Source organism: Myxine glutinosa, chromosome 4 (assembly GCF_964187855.1).
Source record: "Myxine glutinosa chromosome 4, kmMyxGlut1.1, whole genome shotgun sequence".
Classification (NCBI taxonomy): domain Eukaryota; kingdom Metazoa; phylum Chordata; class Myxini; order Myxiniformes; family Myxinidae; genus Myxine; species Myxine glutinosa.
In genome coordinates this window covers 65,485,709-65,505,777 of record NC_136264.1, presented here as the reverse complement: position 1 = coordinate 65,505,777, position 20,069 = coordinate 65,485,709, and the positions used below count along the sequence as shown (strand labels likewise).

At 45.8% G+C, this 20,069-nt stretch overlaps 1 protein-coding gene across 8 annotated transcripts in view; it reads right to left on the bottom strand.

Moving 5' to 3' along the window:
• The window catches only part of LOC137424708 (arf-GAP with Rho-GAP domain, ANK repeat and PH domain-containing protein 1), a 189,490-nt gene that overhangs the window by 83,415 nt on the left and 86,006 nt on the right, over window positions 1–20,069 (bottom strand). For all 8 annotated transcript variants that reach the window (XM_078775817.1, XM_078775816.1, XM_078775821.1 and 5 more), the window contains one exon: window positions 10,257–10,363. In XM_078775817.1, coding sequence (XP_078631943.1) covers window positions 10,257–10,363 — 107 coding nt within the window. The remainder of the gene's footprint in view (window positions 1–10,256; window positions 10,364–20,069) is intronic.

Here is a 20,069-nt window from a genome sequence, read left to right as displayed (position 1 = left end):
CGGTGAGGGATTAGACAATAATTTTAAGGAGTTAGACAATAATTTTAAGGGTTTAGACAAGAAATTTGGGAAGTTAGACGACAAATTTGAGGGGTTAGACAACGGGATAAAAGAGGTGAAAAAGGGGTTAACGGGGGTAGAAAATAGAATGGCTGCCCAGGAGAATCAGATAGAGGGAGTGAAAAATGGGTTAGAGGGGTTAGAAAACAGTATGGAAGGCAAATTGAGGGACATGAGGGACCAAGCGGAAAGGGAAGTTAAACAAATGGGGCAGCAGATAGAGGGGGTCAGAATGGGGGTAGAAACCAAACTGGGAGCTCACAGGGAGGAAATGGAGCAGATGAGGGTGGCATCTGGGCAGGAGATGCAAGTGATGGGAGAGGAGATCAGAAGAGGAGTGAGTGAGGAGGTCGGAGGAGTGCGCGAGGAGGTGAGGCACTGTAAGGAGCGCATGGAGAAGGAGGTGAGAAAGGGGACTGTAAAATTGCAAAGGGGCATAGAGGACCTGACGCAGGAGGTGGAGCAGCTGACGGCGGGACAGACGGAGTTAGTGGAGCAGGTACAAAGGAACACTGCGGTAATAGGAGGGTTAAAAGCGACACAAAATGACCTAAAAAATGACTTGGTAGCGACGAAGAGGGAATGTCAGATGGTACGTGAGGGATTGACAACGAGGTTGGACGAGGTGATAGAGGTAATGGAGACGAAGGACCGGCAGGTGAGGACGCACATGGAAACGGTCAAGGTAGCCTTGGAGGACGAGCTTGAGGAGACGTACCGGGGAATAAAAGAGGTGAAGCAGAAATTAGAAGAAGTGGAAGAAGGGATGAGCGAAATTAAGAAGCGACGGAGAGGGGATAAGAAGGAGATAAAGGAGGAAGTAAAAGAATTGGTCCAAAGTCTGTGTTTGGATCGTGATGATGTGCTCATTAACCGGATGAGGGATTCGCAGGTGATGGAGGAGAAGTGAAGAGGAAGAGGACCCGGTGTAAGTGGTGACCAATATGGTCGTGCGTATGATGCGCCAGGGGATTTAAGAAGCTTGGGGGTCGAGATGGACCCGGGTGTTCGTGAGAGGCCATTTGTGAAGTGTGCGACAGGTCTGGTGTGCGAAAAAGGAGGTGTGCGAGAAAGTCCGACTCTGGGGTGTGTGAGGAAAAAGTGCGTGCCAAGGAGTGAGGGTGCTGGCGAGAATGAGTCGGTCGTAGCGCGTGTGCGAGGGAGCACATGGAAGCGCGGTGTGGTGAGTGTTACAGAGGGTGTGACGGGAGAGTGTGCGCAAGAGTGTGTGCGAGAAAGGTGTGTGACGGACAGGTGCATGGGGAAAGAGTGCGCTGTCAAGAGTAAGGGTGAGTGCGCTGTCAAGAATGGAGGTGAAAGTAGTGAGAGTGACACGGAGCGTGAGTTAATTGTGACAGGTGAGCGAGGATGTACACCTGGGATGGAAGGATGCACACCTGGAATGGTAGAGCGTGAGTGGGAATGCACGCTGGAGTTGGTGGTGAGGCACGTGGTTGGGTGTGCGAATGAGGGCACACCTGTGATTGTCACAGAGGAGGTGACCGAGGAGGGGGCGCGAAGAGGTGTGTTGGTGAGGTGTGCTACCAACGAATGTGTGCCAAAGTGTTCGGTGGTCAGGTGTGTGACCAAGGCTGTGAGTGGAATGAGGGTACCTGGGTGTGTAAGGAAAGGTACGAGGAGCATGGGCACGGCTGGATGTGTGAGCAAGGAACGGGCTGCGGGGTGTAAGCGTCCAGGTGAAGCATCGACGGTAACCAGGTTGGAGGTTAGGTCGACTTTTAGCCGAAGCGGGCCCTCGGTGCGTGCCGGGCCTCGCTTTGAACGGCCGCGTCCGTGCTCCACTAGGCGGAGCTGGCAGCCCGATAGAAAGGGTCGTCATGGCGACCACTTTTTGGTGAGACGTGCCGGCAGGTCGAGAGCGGGACATTGGATGGCTCCGTGCCGAGATGGTGCGTGGGATCTCGGCACCGGTAAGCCCCCGTCCCTGCACCGAGTGCCGGACGCATCCAGCCGCTGGCACAGAACAACCCGCATTCATGGCTTGGCTTTACAAAGCCGGGCTTTGGACAGGAATTGGCGCACCGAGAGGCATTAGTGAGTAGACTGGGTGATGAGGTTAGTGTTTTGGACCCGAAATTAGAGAAAAACAAAATTTGATGATTGGCAAAGGATTGGCAGAGTGATGATTGGTAATGGTACAGTGATTGGCAGATGATTGGCAAATTTTTGATTGGCTGAAATTTGGTGAGCAAAATTGGTTGTGGAACGTCCCCGATGTGGTGGGATGGCAACTCTGTCATCCCTCACAAGGTGGGGGCAAAGGAGCAATAGCTTATGGGGTGTATGGCAGTGAAAACTAGCCCGGGTGGGTTAGGTTATATTGATAGGGATCTAGCGAAGATGACATTAGGTGACGTTAAGTTTAGTTAGTGACTGATACCTGTAGTGGGGACGCAGGTAGATTAGTATGGATGATAATGACGAGGGAGCGCAATAGTTTAAAGGGACGACTGGGAAGCGCAAGTTTCAGAAGGGAGTAGTTAGCTGAGATGATGCCGTGTGTGTGAGAATTGAACAGGTGTGATTGCACAGGTGTGCAACTGGACAGGTGTGTGGAACAGTGTGTGAGTAATGAGTGTGTGGATCAGCGCGAATGCGCTTGGGGAGAGAAGGGTGCAGGTGGCACCAAGAATGAGAGCACAGGTGTGCAAGTACAGGTGTGTGGAGAGAGTTGGAGTAAGTGGTACGGAGTGGTGTGCATGGTGCGAAGGTGTGGATGGGGGAAGAGTGGACCCCTTTCACGAGTACCCGGGGCGGGTAGTGTAAGTGTTAGGTAGAGGGTATAGGTAAATTGTGGTTGGATATTGGCATTTGTGGTGCGGTTGCAGAATGGTGTTGTGGATGGGTGCATTAGTGTCGTGGAAATGGCTGGGCGTGTAGCCTGTTAGTGTGTGTAGTTGGTTGGGCACTCCACCACTGTGAGGATGTCGGCCAGGTGAGGCTGCAGGTGGGCTCTGGGAGCCGGTAGTTGTGAGTGGGTGCCTGAGGATCCCGGGTGTGGATCGGGCAGCCCAGTGCCAGAGAGGGCACCGAGTGGGGAGAGCGCCAGAGGGCCTTCCCCAGGTAGTTAGGTTAGGGTAAGGAGCAGGTAAGCTCGGAGGCAACTGCAGTGGTGGAGGTGTGCAGGTGGGTAGACCCGCTGGGAGAGGTACACGCCACAGCCCAGAAATTGTGCGAGGGCACCGGGAGATGAATCGGGGGAGTGAGACCCCAAATTGAAAAGCACCACAGTTTGCTCAATGGGAATTGGTTTTTTAGAACCCATAGTGTAAGAGGGCCAATGGTTTGGCCGGAGAAAGACCCCGGGTAGTGTAAAGTTGTTAAAGTCATTTAGGAGATAGTTAGGATTGATGAACCTGTCGCACCATACGCAGCCACTTGCCTGTGGTGATGATGATGACTCCACACCTGTGTTTTCTTGGTTTGTGTTGCAGAAATGAGAATTGCTGTGAGGATTTGTGAGACGCATCACGACGTGGATGAGACATTGGGGTGATTCCATCTCTCCCTCCCTAGGAGGGACTGATGATGAATTGGTGATAGCAAATTTTGATGTTGAGTTGGAGATGGCAAATTATGATGTTGAGTTGAAAATGGCAAATTTGATTGGTTAGGAGGGAGAGAAGACGAATTTGGTTTATGGGAGGAACGGGGAAGACAGTAGGGACGTTTGTTGATTTGTAAAGTAGATGTTTATGGGTAGTGTTGTGTTTTGTGGATACAGTAAGGGGTAAGGGGGGGGCCATGTAGGTTACCTGGTGGGGGGGGGGGGCGTACGATAGGAACGTACCTGTCTCACCTGGTTCCCATGTGCCCCCAGTGTGCATCATCTTGTATTGCGTGCACTTTTGCGCCCTTACCACCTTACTCACTTGTCTGCTTCTTTTGTCTCCCACCTCCGAGGATCTGGCTTTGGGGCAGAGAGAGAGGAGAGAGAGGTGCTGGCTCCGCAGTTGTGGGGCTGCACTTTCGCTGCTTGCTGCTTGGATCGATACACCATATGGACCGCAATGTTTGTGGCCACCCACAATGGACTGCAGTTCTTTTGCGGCCAAGCACCACCCGTGGAAGGACCTATGGGTCAACGTGGCACCTATGCCAAACAGGTGAACCACTCTTAGTTGGCCCCTGACAGCCACAATACAGAAATGGACGCGGTTGGCGCCTTTCTTGATTTTTTAAAGAAGTAAGAAGGCCAAGTGCACCACATGAAGGCAAGACCAGCGGCAGAACATCGGCCGGCTGCGACACCACCGGTGATTTATAGACACTTTATTGGTGCACCGGATGGTGCTCACTGTGTGATGGGGTGGTGCTTTTGATGCTTGGAAGGGGTGCTCTGCACATTATTAAAGGCCGTAGGCCACAGAGCACTCGTGGGTTGGTGTATCGATGCTGGCATGCGTGCTCTCTCTATGCATAACATCTGCATGTGTTCCTCCAAAAACAGGTCCTGGATCGTAGTGTAAATATCAGCGTAGTCTTGTAAATAATTCTCCCTACCGGCTGTATGTTTAGTTTGCGAATTCTTTCCGGATTCGGTTATCCTGTGGGTGTGTTTCTGTGAGGAGAAGGGTGCAACGTCGCAGGGGGACATATTTACTCATTTGTGAATATCTGTAAAACTGTCGCACTCAGGGTAGAGTTAATAGTAGAGGGAACTACATCTGAGTGCCACACTAAAATAGGTAAAAATTTATCGGGTCGGGACGCCCCGAGGGTAGAGAAGGGTGCAATGTTGCGAATATGGCATTTGGCCTCCATATCCGCTTGTAAATATTCCCCTATTTCCCCAATACTCCCCAACTATCCCCAATCCCCCATTCCCTAGTCCCATTGTCTGTAAACAACACTCTGTAGAACCGACCTTCCCCTTTTTCCCCCATTAAATGTCGTGCCCAGGTCCACCGCATCTCACGTAGACAACTTTCGGACATCTTGCTAGTTATTCTTAGTCTATGTCAGTTAAGGACTCGTTTCCATTAATTCTGACTCTTCGTTGCACCAGAATGTGATCGTATGGCACCAGTAGTGAGTTTAGGACCTTCCCATACCTCCTCCCATCTTCTTCCCCAAACAACAACTACAACAACAACTACAACAACAACTACAACAACAACTACAACAACAGAGGGGCGCGGCGTGCGGGGAGTGTGCGTCCTCACACCGGCGTGGTTAGCCGCCATTGCCCATGCGCTCCACGGGGTTACCACGAAGGGGCTGGCTGTCAGCTCCTCGTCAGGGGCGGAGCCAGTAACCCCCCCGCACCCAATAAGAAGGGCGGACCGATTCCATCTGGGGCGGAGCTAACTAGCCGAGGGCGTGTCACTCCCCGCCGGATATACGCAGCCACTTACCGGATGTGACGAGAGATGCGCCCCCAGCTTGAGAAGACAATCACCACATCCGAGCGCTGCGACCTCCCCGCATCTCTAGACTGGACCGGGTCGATCCTGCCCTGAGCCCAGGTGCACCTGGAGCCATCGATTCTGCCTTTCCTTGCCATCAATCCCCGTGTGAGTCAGTTTTGTCCTGTTTATCTGTCGTCTGTCAGGGAATAAGATAAGTGTGTCTAAGTGCCTGTCTTTCTATGCTGTCCCTCTCATTCCTGTAATCTAACCTTCCGCCCTAATATAACCTCCTCCGGAGGTCTTGAGAACTGAACCCTTGGTGTCGTGTCATTTTAGTCCCAGCCGTTGTGTCCTTTTCCTTCATTGATTCAGCGTAGCGCGACTCGGCAACGTTCGAGTATAATCGGGTAACTTGTGCGGACACGGCGGCCATTCCGCTCGGCCCACCCTAACATCAAAGTCGTGTCCGTAACAATACATACATACATACATACATACATACATACATACATACATACATACAATTACCTTATTACCGTGCGCTCGCGAAGCGAAAAGCGGTGTTAAGCATTCAGTTGAGTACGTGTGCCGTGTGCCGTACGTGTGCTGTGTCTGCATTTAAAAAAATCTTTTTCTCGGCAACCGTCGGTCCGATTGACATGAAATTTTCACGATAGGAGGGCCTCCTCCTGTAGAATATTTTAATGATTATTATGACATCATAGGTCACGTGGTACAGGCGCCATCTTGGAAAAACTTCGCACCTCTCTGAAACCACTCCATGGAAAAAATTGAGACCTGGCTCATTGTCAACTACTTCCCTTGGGGAATAGATATGTTAATGATGCTGTCATCGGTGCCTTCATTATGACATCATAATTCGACAAATAGAACACTTATCCATCCAATCATTATTTTAAAAATTTCAGCAACTGTTGGTCTGATGGACACAAAATTTTCACCATAGGAGCGCCTCCTCCTTTTGAATATTTTAATAATAATCATGACCTCATAGGTCATGTGGTACAGGCGCCATCTTTGAAAAACCGAAAAATGTTGCACCTCTATATCTCTAAAACCACTTCATGGAAAAAATTGAAACATGGCTCATTGTAAAGAACTCCATATGGGGAATAGGTGTCGTTATCGATGACGTCATTGGTGCCATAATTATGACGTCATAATTCGACAGGGACAACGCTTAGTCTGATCAGTTTGAAATGTATTGAGTGTGATCTATGCAACAATTATATTAGAGAATATAAATTTATGATGTCATCGCTCACATGGTCTGGCAGCCATATTGGATCAAACTCTGGGTGATATTATCTTCTTTCTGATGGAAAGATTTACATATCTCCCATTCATTTGCAGTCCTGTGTAAATACTAATTTGGGGATAAGATCTGTGAAAGCTTTGTTGTACAAAGACAACCTTCTCCTCTCAAGTGACCCACTGAGAAGATAATGGCTTAACCAAGGAACCCTCATCCTCCGATCTACCCCCTCCCCACTCCCTACTTTATCAGAATCCATCGTCCACCGATCTACCTCTCCCTAATCTCTTATCAGAATCCCTCGTCCACCGATCTTCTCCCCCCCCCCCCCCTCCCATCGTGAGGACCCAACCAAATATTCTCCTTGTTTTGAATTACTATAAATGAAGCAAAAACAGGGGAATCGGGAAAGAATACTCGTTTCGACCCGGGGTCCTTGTGCTGTGTGAGTTGGCTATACTATGTATTTCTGTTGTAACCGAATGAGTATTTTTCACAGTGTTATTAAATTTTACAAGTGGTCAATGTGTGGACATGGCTTTGTTTATGCACACAAATTGTTCTACAACAGATGTACAAGTATGGGGAGAGGAGAAGGTGGGTGGAAGGAAATACTGGACCACCATTTTCATGCATTTGTCTTGGTACTGTAATAATAATAATAATAATAATAATAATAATATTCATAATGATAATAATAATAATAATCTATCTATAATTCCACTAATCTCTGTGTGTATGTTTGTTTGTATGTTTGTATGTTTGTATGTCTGTGACCGCTGTTTCTCGACAACTACCGGTCCGATATACTTGAAACTTGCCAGGTATATTGCTGGGGACCCGAGGATGTGCCTTTTCAAGGTTTTAAATTAATCGCAGAAGTAGTTACCGAGCTATGTCCAAAAAACGATTCAACCAATCAGAGAGCAGCGAGCTATCACGTGTGCCGAACGTGGCGAACAGACTCTGCCTCGGATGGCACATTTGAGAGCGTATTCATTTATTTCCCGTCGGCAAACTATGTTGCCGTTAAACTATGTTTTAAAACTAATTAAAACTAATTTGCGATTCATCGTAACTGCGATTTGCGACCTTCCGGACAGTCAAATGAGGACGTCACTTCCGGACTTACGTAGCGGCTAGCGGGCGCCATTTGGAGGAGCTGGGAGGACTCAGTCGTGATAGAGTGAGCCTGAGTGAGTATATTCAAGACAAGAACAAGATCTAGAAGGAGGTATGTACGGTGCGATTCATATAATATATTGTTTAGTTATCGTCGATGAGGAATTTGGGGGCCCGATTAACTGCAGCGCCATCCGAGCTGCGGCGTCGGGACGATACATTCATTGTACGGTAACATCACGCACTTACGGGCACGTCCTATATATATAGTACGGGCATGCCCTAGTCTCTATATAATTCCAGCAATCTCTGTGTGTGTGTGTGTGTGTGTGTGTGTGTGTCTGTCTGTATGCGACCGCTGTTTCTCGACAACTACCGGTCCGATATACTTGAAACTTGCCAGGTATATTGCTGGGGACCCGAGGATGTGCCTTTTCAAGGTTTGAAATTAATCGGACAAGTGGTTCCCAAGGTATGGTCACCGTACTCGCAAGCCGTTCGCTTTGGCTTTGCGAATGGACCAAACCATTTCATGTAAATAGAGGGGGGGGTTCTGTGGTCGTTACTGCCACGTGGTTTCAAAGTTTTTTTTTGTTGTTGTTGTTTGCACGCATGTTTTTTTGCACGCACGTACGGGCAAGCACGTACGGGCAAGCACGTACGTGCGGGCACGCCCTAGTAATAATAATAGAGATAATAAAATTAATAATATGACATCATTTACAAGGAACTTCAACCCAGGCGGAGATCACTTGGCCCATAAAAACCTGTGCTACGATTGCCAACCTATGATTGTTTGTCCGTGCTCTATCACTATCAAATGCTAAATGTCAAACAAGGAAGCAGCATGTACCATTTATAAAGTTTTTGGTATGACTTGGTCGGGATTCATTCCACCGGCATCCCAGTCTCAGATAACACTCTAACCATTATCCCAAAAAGTCAGGTTCATAGGATTGCATTTATTAAAATAAAATCCTACGAGCCAAACCCCATGGCGTAATGGTTTGGTTCCTTTGCCATTTTGACACGATGCCATCTCACAGACCTTATCTGGTGAAAGATGTCATGGGATCTACAGGATTATAAAAGAAACAATGGTACAACTTCCTCCACATAGGAATGTCATGTGCTGACTTCCTCCTCAGTGTATAATACCCACTCAGTGCATCACCTGATCCCTGGAATGGGAAGAACCTTTTGGCTTCTTTGTTTCAATCTTATTTCAGTATAAAGCTTAAATTAAATATATATACACACACATATATATACACACACACACACACACACACACACACACACACACACACACACACACACACACACACACACACACACACACACACACACACACACACACACACACACACACACACACACACACACACACACACACACACACACACACACACACACACACACACACACATATTTTATTTATTTATTTATTTATGAAAAATGTACTTCCAACCATGAAAGCAACTAGATTTTCCCTGCTAATGCAGTAATAAACAAGCAAGAGCCGATCTGGTCTCAGGTGGTGTTTCACCACCTTCCCAGCAGGCTTCCTCAGTCCAATAGGCCAAGTCTAGTTACTTGTTTGGTTGGAAGTCTGCTAATACCAGCACAACTTGGAAAGTTGATTGTATGTGCAGAAAAGAAAGAATCCACATCACACAAACCTGTTTGTCTGCATTGCTTCTCTCATTCTGATGACATACTATCACATGCACCATCACATTTTGATGATGGATTCCTTCACAACCACAAAATTCACCCCGAGTGTCCAAATTAGTCACTTGCGTTCAATGAAAGAACTTACACATTTGTATTCTCAAACTTGTACTTGTAATCTCAAACAATCAGAGGTCACAATAGATCAAAGCCCTTGCTTGCTTATAACCGTGGCAATCTCACAGTGGTGGTCGTGTGGTAAGCACACTGGCAGATTATTCCAAAGGACCCTCAAATCTAGCCGAAGACCATGGTATTAAGGATGTGGATTCTAAGCTTGTGCGAACTAAACTAGCCTTGGGACTTAGTGAGGCTAGTAGTATATCAACTTGGGAAAAAACACAGGTGGTTCATGAATGCAGAGGGAGGGTGATGTCCCTCCCACCTATTCTACATTTTGTGGGCAAAAGCCCTCAGGGCGACTTGGTATTGACATGAAAACACCCACTATGAAAACCCAGCCCTCACCCTGGGGGCAGGAGTGTCAAGCTAGTCCTAATTGAGGGGGACAAGTTTTTTCAATGTCTTTGATCTGAAATCTAACTCCACTGGAAAATGTCTCCAATTACATTTTCACTTCTACATCAAATATACATGAACAATACATTGAAAGGTCATCATAAAAGGAGAAAATGTAGGTTAAGAGAAATGAAACCAATAAAAAAGTATCTAAAAACAAAAAATAATCCCACCTGAAAGTTTTCCATGGTGTATTGATATCAAAACCTCGCTTGTCAACTGCTTTTGAGCTTGTGATGTTCATGTTGATGTAAGAAATGCCAATACAGCCTTTCATGTCCTGAATATCAGGAACATGATGGAAAAACGTCACCAAAAAAGAGCTACCAAACAATCCAGCATAAATTCCACAAAATGTCTGTGCGTGTGTGTGTGTGTGCGTGTGCGTGTGTGCGCGTGTGTGTGTGTGCGTGTGTGTAGGTGCATAGGTGTTTGTGTATGTCTTCGCTCTTCTTCCACGAGCCTCGATTTTGTAAGGAATTTTAAAAAAGGTGTTTGCATAGGCGTTTGTGTGGGTGTATGACTGTAGGAGTGTAAGTATTTGTGTAATATATGTGTTTAGGTATTTGTGTAGGTGTTGTGTTGATATTTGTGTCGGTGTTTGTGTCGGTGTTTGTGCAGACGTTTGGTGTTTGTGCAGACGTTTGTGCAGGCGTTTGTGCAGGCGTTTGTGTGGGCATTTGTGTGGGCATCTGTACAGGCGTTTGTGCGGGCATTTGTGTGGGAATTTGTGTGGGCATTTGTGTGGGAATTTGTGTGGGAATTTGTGTGGGCATTTGTGTGGGCATTTGTGTGGGCATTTGTGTGGGCATTTGTGTGGGAATTTGTGTAGGAATTTATGGAAGCGTTTTTGTAAGCGTTTTTGTAAGCGTTTGTGTAAGCGTTTGTGTAGGCATGCCATGGATTGCTAAACAACAGATCTGGATAAACTAAATGAAAGCTAATTAAATCAGGGTGAGCACGTTTGCAGTGTTACTGTGCCAGAAATAATTAAACTCTAAAGTTTGTTCCATGTTTCCAAAAAACATATCAGTCAGACTAATTAAGGAATAAAACATATGGCTAGGTAAATATGTCTTACAAACTACGTTTGCAGTACAGGACAGAAAATGGGAAATATGAACCATAAAGGTGTTTCCTATTTCTGTACTGTCTGTCAATGTTATTTACTTACACAGTCCAAACACTGATGCATGAGGCCCAAAAGGAAATATCACAAAACAAAGTAGACATTTTTATTGAATGATAAGGTGTGCCCATACTCTTCCTGGAGCATCAAGGAACTTCAACAAGTTATGAAGATTGTTGGCTGAGAAACTACCCTGGGCAGGCCACCTGCATTTCATCACAGGGTGCTAAAGGTTATGGCAGGAATTTGGAATTTGACCATGAAGGTGATAGCACACTATGCACTACTCCTGTGAAAAGCACTGTTGGTCTGGGATGTTTAACATCCCCCAGCAAATGCTTAATCAGACCAGACACCCAGCTTACCATCCCTCAAAGGACGCTGCACCGATGCAATACCCCAACTATGAAGAATTTGGGTGACACTTTATGGTCAGGTCGGGAAATGAATCCAGATATCTCAAGGTGGGTGCACGACCTCTGATCTACCCTTTTAGCCCTGTACGATCAGTGCATAACATACAGTCACGTGAAAAAGTAAGTACACCCCATGTAAAGTTTTGACTTTTTCAACATATTTCAACATACAGGTATTTGATCTTCATTTCAGCAATATTGATAGATAAAGGTGATATAATATAACAAATATCATGAAACATTTACATTTTGTAGTCAATTGTATAATTTTGATAAACATAAATGCAAATTTCGCATGTGGAAAAAGTAAGTACACCCCTACATTTATCACTACTTCAAATACCTAATCACTACTTCAAATACCTTTATCTAAAATTAGAAACAGGTGCACCAGCTCAGGTGCAAATGATTAGAACATCGTTAGAGAGGATCTTGGAGGAACCTGTCTTATTTAAACCTCAGATATTTAGTTTGGTTTGCTCTTTGTTGTTGAAGTGTGTGGTCTTGGAGAATTATTAACAATTACTGGTGTTATGTTAGTAAAACTTCAAGAGACTCGGTTTAGCAAATCAATGTTTTATTCACTTTAGAGAATTTGTTGTATACTAAGCCGAGATCTTTAATGAGTCTGTTCCAGAGTTTGTTGAAGCTCGTTCAGTTGTTGACAATCTCCAGTTGGTTGATCAGTTTCAACTGGTCTTCAGTTTTCACTCCTCTTCAGTTCACTGTCCCAGTCCACTCTTCTCTCTTCTTCTCCTCGCAACTTTCTCCTGGTTTTAAAGCCCCAAACTCCTTTGATGTTGCAGAGCATGCAGGGTGTTCCTTATCCAAAAACCCTTATATGGCTTTCTTGGCCAGCAAATACTTATTTCTGTTCAAGAGGTCAAATACTCTGACCTGTTGGAAGAAGAATTTGCAGCGTGTGCGCAGTGCCCTGAACAGAGGCTATTAATGATCGACAGGTGGCGGTCCAAGAGCGTTACACATTCTTGTCTGAAATTAACTCTCCTGACCACATGTTAATGCTAGCTCTATGCTCTTTTGCTGATTCGTAAAGTAAAACATAATTCCACTTTAAACAAGATTACATTGATATATATTCTAGCAATATTGTCAATATGAATATTTAATCCCCAACAATCCCCAGTTTTTCTTTTATGTTTATATTAACCATTAATCTAAACATTACCACATTAAATATTCAAACCACTAATCTTGTAATTCAATTTCCTAAGGCATACACCGTCATTCTGGAAGAATTTTGATCACAATACATTTCCTTGTTCATTGACTCTTTCTATGTTGATAATTCAATTCAACTCATTTGCATAAAGATCACAAAACATTTCACCTTTACCAAAACGCAATAATTTCAGTTCATCAAAATAATAAAGCATCTGCAACATTTGGCAAAATATTTGCCTTTAATCAAATATTGACTTTCTTTGTTTTGAAAAAAAGGGGCGGATCACTTGTGTTTGGAATTTCAGCATAAAACATTTTTCTCCTGTTGTCTTCATCACACCTTCACTATTTGCATAGGATTTTCTGCTGTTGTGATAGCTGGGCAGAGTCAAAGACTGACCCTGCTCTCCATGCAGCATCCTTGCCACTCTTGCTGTGAGCCATAGTAGATTTGAACAAGGCCTCCATCCAGTTGTAGTTGACTTGCCTCCTCACTAATCGTGAGCATGGAGCAAGTATTGATGTGATGTTGATTTGTCAACAAGATGTGGAGCAGGGATGCCGGATGCATCCGCAATGATGATGTTGGGACCATGGTACTCAGTTGTCCATGGTCCATACCAGGAGCACACAGCAGAATCGTGCACAGCTGTTGTGAAGGAAAAGGCAGTCGTTCGCTTGCAGCTCCATGCTGGCTCCCCGGAAGTTGGTGAAGTAATGACACACGTCACCGTATCCCGTAAACGTTGCAGGTAAAATATCGTCGTCCTGCAATTGCTGATGTGATGACTGTTCGAGGTATTTGAACACAAGTAAGTGATCGCCCTTTTCCATATGTTGCAGTGTGACCCAGACAAATGGTCACATAATTTTCCCTTGGTGAAGGAAAACATCCATCTTCCAAAGGAGCATTTCTTCATCATTCTTTGAGAAAGAGGGTGTATGCCAAGATTAACTTCATTTTCACAAATTTTCCTTTTTCAAACTTCTTCCCAGATGTCGTTATCACTCCATTTGGGATGTGGTCTTGTCTTTCCTTTACTTAGCCACATTTATATCTGCTCTCCGCACAGATTGAATCAGATGGGGTACATTGTAACATGAAATCACTATATTTTAGAACAACTTCACACGAATAATATTCAACTCAGACATGTGTTTTACACTACTAAAACTAAGAATAGCATCCACAATTGCTTTCAGGTTCATATAATTCAAAAAATTAAACTCATGCAGGTATTGTGACTCAACTCAAAGAAAATAAATGCATTAATAATGATTATATGATTTAAATCACAAACAGGAATATCTAATTCCCAACAATTCTTGCAAACAAGCAAACTATGCCTAATATGTTATTAGCATAGTCCTCCCCGCTTTTTTTTTTCTTTAACAGTGTTACTTGTGGTGATATGAGTTCATTGATCGTGTAAAACGGACATAGTGCACAACAAGTTGTTATGCCCTCATTTCAACTCGACTGCATTCATTTGCAACATTACTTGATTCAATCGTTGAATCTCAGTATTCATGTCGCCATAGATGTCTTCCACTTGTGGTTCCACATGCATTTCCTCATTTGTTGCTTTGTTTATTTCCTCTTTTGTGGCTGCTTGTACTATCATAGTGTTGTGTGTTATCTTATTCAAACCCACCGTCACTAAGGTTTTCAAGCAAGCCACTACTAAAACTATTGCCAATATAACCACTAATCCAATAAACAAGTATTGGAGTATCTCAGCTGCTACTCCTCCCAAAGTGTTTTCCAGCCATGCAAAGGCACCCCCTTTCACATAATCGTGATATTTAGCTCCCTCTCTTCTGATTGTATTGGCTATGTTATAAATGTCGCCCGAATTATCAGGTATGTATGTACAACAATCTGTACCAATTACTGCGCATGTACCTCCTTTCTCTGCCAACAGCATATCTAATGCCATACGATTTTGTAATGCCATGGTTCTTGTTGCTGCCAGCTCACTTGTAAGTTGTGTCAATCCACGAGCTGTTTTATTTGCCAATGTCTCTATAGCCAATGCCATTTGCCGTAGTTCATTTCCTGCCTTCCAGGTTCCATAAAATGGAAATACTACCATTCCAACCCATTCTCCCATACTAACAGTTCTTTTCGGCCTAGAATGCAGGATACGCATTGGTGAAGTCGTTAACAAGCGCATGTGTGGAAGTACAAACCCAAGAAAGCATGTGCCGAACCACCCCGACGGGAGATACGGATATGCCTTATGTCCACATATAAAATATGTATTATTATATGTCCATGTGTTGTCCTTTCCCCAATAGCCTTCCCAATACAAAGCTAAACCAGTTGTGCCATTTGGTCCTAGTGGGACAGGTGTTCTCATCCAGCTTGCATCGCGACCATAACCGTGGCATGTAGAGGTTCCCATAGACCTGTTATGCGTAGGCGTTCGGGGTCTGGTGATACACATTAATCCTATCATTTGTTGTTGAATGGTCATGTAAGAGGGCATGTCGTCCTCATCATATGCAGGTCTATAACTGTTTTTAAATTGGTCACAATTATAGCCTCCTTTCTTCCATCCCAGTTCCCCTGACAATTCGCCGTCATAAGCTGATGCTACCAGGGTGTAAGGGATGCCTAGATCACCATGCCTAGATCAAAAGAGCTCTCTGAGGCCTTCAGAAAGAAGGTTATAGATGCCTACAAGTCTGGGAAGGGATTAAAAAAGATCTCCAAACAATTTGAAATCAATCATTCGACTGTCCGGAAGATCATCAACAAGTGGAGAAGATTCCAAACAACTGCAAACTTGTCCAGGCCAGGCCGCCCCAGCAAGTTCAGCCCAAGAGCAGACCGCAAGATGCTGAAAGAAGTCTCTAAGAACCCCAGGATGTCATCACGGGACCTACAGGTAGCTCTTGCCACTGTTGATGTCAAAGTGCACGAGTCTACCATTAGAAAGAGGCTGCACAAATTTGATCTACATGGGAGGTGTGCCAGGAGGAAACCTTTGCTGTCCAGAAAGAACATCAGGGCAAGACTAAAGTTTGCCAATGAACACCGAGGCAAAGACCAGCACTTCTGAAACAATGTGCTATGGACAGATGAGTCAAAGGTAGAGCTATTTGGCCACAGTACCAGAAGACATGTTTGGCGAAAACCAAAGACAGCATTTGACCACAATAACCTGATACCAACTGTAAAGCATGGTGGTGGAAATATTATGGTTTGCGGCAGCTTTGCTGCATCAGGGCCTGGGCAACTCACCATCATATAATCCACTATGAATTCGTCATTGTACCAGAGGGTGCTTGAGGATAATGTGAGGCCATCTGTCGGAGAGTTGAAGCTCAACCGAAGGTGGACCTTGCAACATGACAATGACCCTAAACATACCAGTAAATTGACCAAAGAATCGCTGAAAATAAAGAAATGAAGGGTTCTGGAATGGCCAAGTCAAAGCCCGGATCTAAATCCCATCGAGATGTTGTGGGGGGATTTGAAACGAGCTGTGCATGCAAGAAACCCCTCAAACATCGCACAGCTGAAAGAATTCTGCATGGAGGAGTGGCCAAAAATTTCTCGCAGTCGATGTCAGGGACTGGTAGACAGTTATAAGAAACGCCTACTTGAGGTTGTTTCTGCCAAAGGGGCAATACCACCTATTAGACCCTTTACATGGGGTGTACTTACTTTTTCACGTGACTGTATATATATATATATATATATATATATATATATATGTATATATATATATATTGTTGTGATTTTGGAAAAAACACTAAAACGTAATGGCAACCACCATAGAGGTCCGTTAGAATAGTTATTTCATCGCAGACCATTATCTTAGTCCCTTCCCCTTATTTCTGGTTAGTATGTCATGTGTTGGGGAAAGGAAAGATAGGTCCTCCACCCATAAGGGATAATTTACCTGGCAATTCACCAGGCTCCAAGGCACACCATTGTCGCCATGTTCAGAAACCCAACAATCAGGTCCTGAATTATTTTTGGGTAGCTTGTGGGGCGGAGTAACGGGCTCCACCAATCGGGAGCCAGAAGACCTCCAAGGTTCCCTCCCCTTTCCCCCCTCCCCTCCCCCCACCCCCCACCCTCGGCGATGGTGAACAAAGAGAGATTCAAGACATTGATTCTCTCCCTGGCCGCTCTCTCTGCATTATTCCATTCTGGGCCTGTCTCTTGTGCACTCACCACGTGTCTGCAAGATTGCTCCACTCTGGGCCTTTTTTCTTGTTCACTCACCACATGTCTGCAAGATTGCTCCACTCTGAGCCTGTCTCTTGTGCACTCACCACGTGTCTGCAAGATTTCTACACTCTGGGCCTGTCTCTATCAACTCCGGGCCTGTCTCACTTTGCTGGGTTTACTGAGCACGTGTGCTCCACTCTTGGGCCCTGGATTGTTGACCTAGAAGGTGTGCTCCTCTCTTGACCTGGGTCACTCTGCCATGCTGACGATTGACCTGAATGATATGAAATTGTGGGTTCCATCTCTGAGCGGTGTCCTCCTTCCTTAAAACATTACTGGTGATGCAGTCCCTGTGTCGAACGCACGGTGAGCGGCTTATGAAACCACCTGTAAGCGAGGAGGGTTCATTTCTGCTGCTATGGGTCTTCAAGTTGGTGAGACCGCTGATGACATGCATATGTATCCGCGAATGTCTCTGCAATGCCTTGGCATTAATGAAGGTTGTCTGGGGATGCTTGCTTATTAGTGCTTTATATTTCCTTTATAGATGCGTTGCATTCAAGTGAATAAAAGCTCACTTTGGAGGCTTCTGGTGGACATCTTTGATTTCATCAGACTGACTTTGCCTGTCCATGCTGGGTTCATCATTACCTGTCCGTGCTGCTCAGTGGCGACAACGGGACGGGGGCGTCGTGAGGAGAGGCATCCGGAGCATCTTAGCCTTTGTGCAATCAGGTTTCCAACATTCGTTTGTTCGTTCCCCTCCCCTCCCCTCCTCCATGAAAGTGTGCTGGGCCCATATAGTGTTTATTTGCAGTGATCGTAGTAAAGCGTAGAATAAGGTAAGTTCCTGCTTCTCGTATGTTTTTCTTTCCTATTGAAATAATTACATTGTAAATATTTCTAAAAAAATAAAATTGTTAAATGTTTCCTTTCTCTCTATCGGTGAAAGTCTTTTCCTCCATTGATCTGCCATTGCTCGCACCCAGGTTAACATCGGTCGTAACGACATTAGCATTACTCTGGCGGTTACTAACGGTTTTTGCTCGGCCATCTAAATTGGTGTACCGCTGGAGGGAACGGTACGTTCCCTGATTGAGACCGTCACATGGTACAGGTATCACACGACTGTCCAATCGGCGTCCGTAGTTGCTGAATCACAACCTGCTAAGTACGAAGGTATTCTTGCGCGGCAGCCGCAGGTCTGGTAAGTTCAGTAGGGAACAGAGGTTAACCCGCTCGTAATAAACCCGAACCCCGGGCCGTAACATATTCGGTGTTTTGGAGCGAGATTCCGCTCCAGCCACCGCAACAATATATACATAACAGTGGGGTCACCCATGGGAATCCCACGTACATGGACCTGTGTGACATTTGGACATATTGAATTAGATGCTGCACCTGCACATTCAGTTTTACAAAATGGTAACTGGCAATTTATCAGATCCACAAATTATGTAATCGACACAATTTATTTACTTCTGATAACATGTGACTGCATGTGCATGCACATGGGAAATACAGTTTGAAATGTGCAATTACATCTCATGTAAAATGTGACTTCAAAAGCTCAAATCCTCTCCCTCCCTGCCCCATCCCTCCAACATCACGCACACTGCACTGGGGAGTGGGTCACACACACACACACACACACACACACACACACACACACACACACACACACACACACACACACACACACACACACACACACACACACACACACACACACTCCTCTCCCCCTCCCCCAGTCTTCTCTCCCCCTCCCCCCAGTCTCCTCTCCGCCACCCCCCAGTCTCCTCTCACCCCCCCCCCCCCAGTCTCCTCTCGCCTCCCCCAGTCTCCTCTCGCCCCCGCCCCCAGTCTCAACCCCCCCCCCCCAGTCCACTCTCCCCCCCCCCCCCCAGTCTCCTTTCCCCCTCCCACAGTCTCCTTTCCTTCCCCCCCCCAGGCTTCTCCCCCCCCCCTCCCAGTCTCCTCCCCCCCCCCCCGTCTCCCCTCTCCCTCCCCCCCCCCCCCCCCCCCAGTCTCATCTCCCCTTTCCCCAGTCTCCTCTCCTCGGAGTGTAAAGCTCAATCGGCCATTCATCCCCAGGGAATCTTAATCCCCGGGAACACGGCAATAATTTAAATAAACATAAATGCAAATTTCGCATGTGGAAAAAGTAAGTACACCCTTGGTTCTAATAGGTGGTATTGCCCCCTTTGGCAGAAACAACCTCAAGTAGGCGTTTCTTATAACTGTCTACCAGTCTCTGACCATCGACTGGGAGAAATTTTTGCCCACTCCTCCATGCAGAATTCTTTCAGCTGTGTGATGTTTGAGGGGTTTCTTGCATGCACAGCTCGTTTCAAATCTCCCCACAACATCTCGATGGGATTTAGATCCGGGCTTTGACTTGGCCATTCCAGAACCTCCATTTCTTTCTTTTCAGCCATTCCTTGGTGGATTTACTGGTATGTTTAGGGTCATTGTCATGTTGCAAGGTCCACCTTCGGTTGAGCTTCAACTTCTCCGACAGATGGCCTCACATTATCCTCAAGCACCCTCTGGTACAATGAAGAATTCATAGTGGGTTCTATGATGGTGAGCTGCCCAGGCCCTGGTGCAGCAAAGCTGCCCCAAACCATAATATTTCCACCACCATGCTTTACATTTGGTATCTGGTTCTTGTGGTCAAATGCTGTCTTTGGTTTTCGCCAAACATGTCTTCTGGTACTGTGGCCAAATAGCTATACCTTTGACTCATCTGTCCAGAGCACATTGTTCCAGAAGTGCTGGTCTTTGCCTCGGTGCTCATTGGCAAACGTTAGACTTGCCCTGATGTTCTTTCTGGACAGCAAAAGTTTCCTTCTGGCACACCTTCCATGTCGATCAAATTTGTGCAGCCTCTTTCTAATGGTAGACTCATGCACTTTGACATCAACAGTGGCAAGAGCTACCTGTAGGTCCCGTGATGACATTCTGGGGTTCTTGGAGACTTCTTTCAGCATCTTGCGGTCTGCTCTCGGACTGAACTTGCTGGCGCGGCCTAGCCTGAACAAGTTGGCAGTTGTTTGGAATCTTG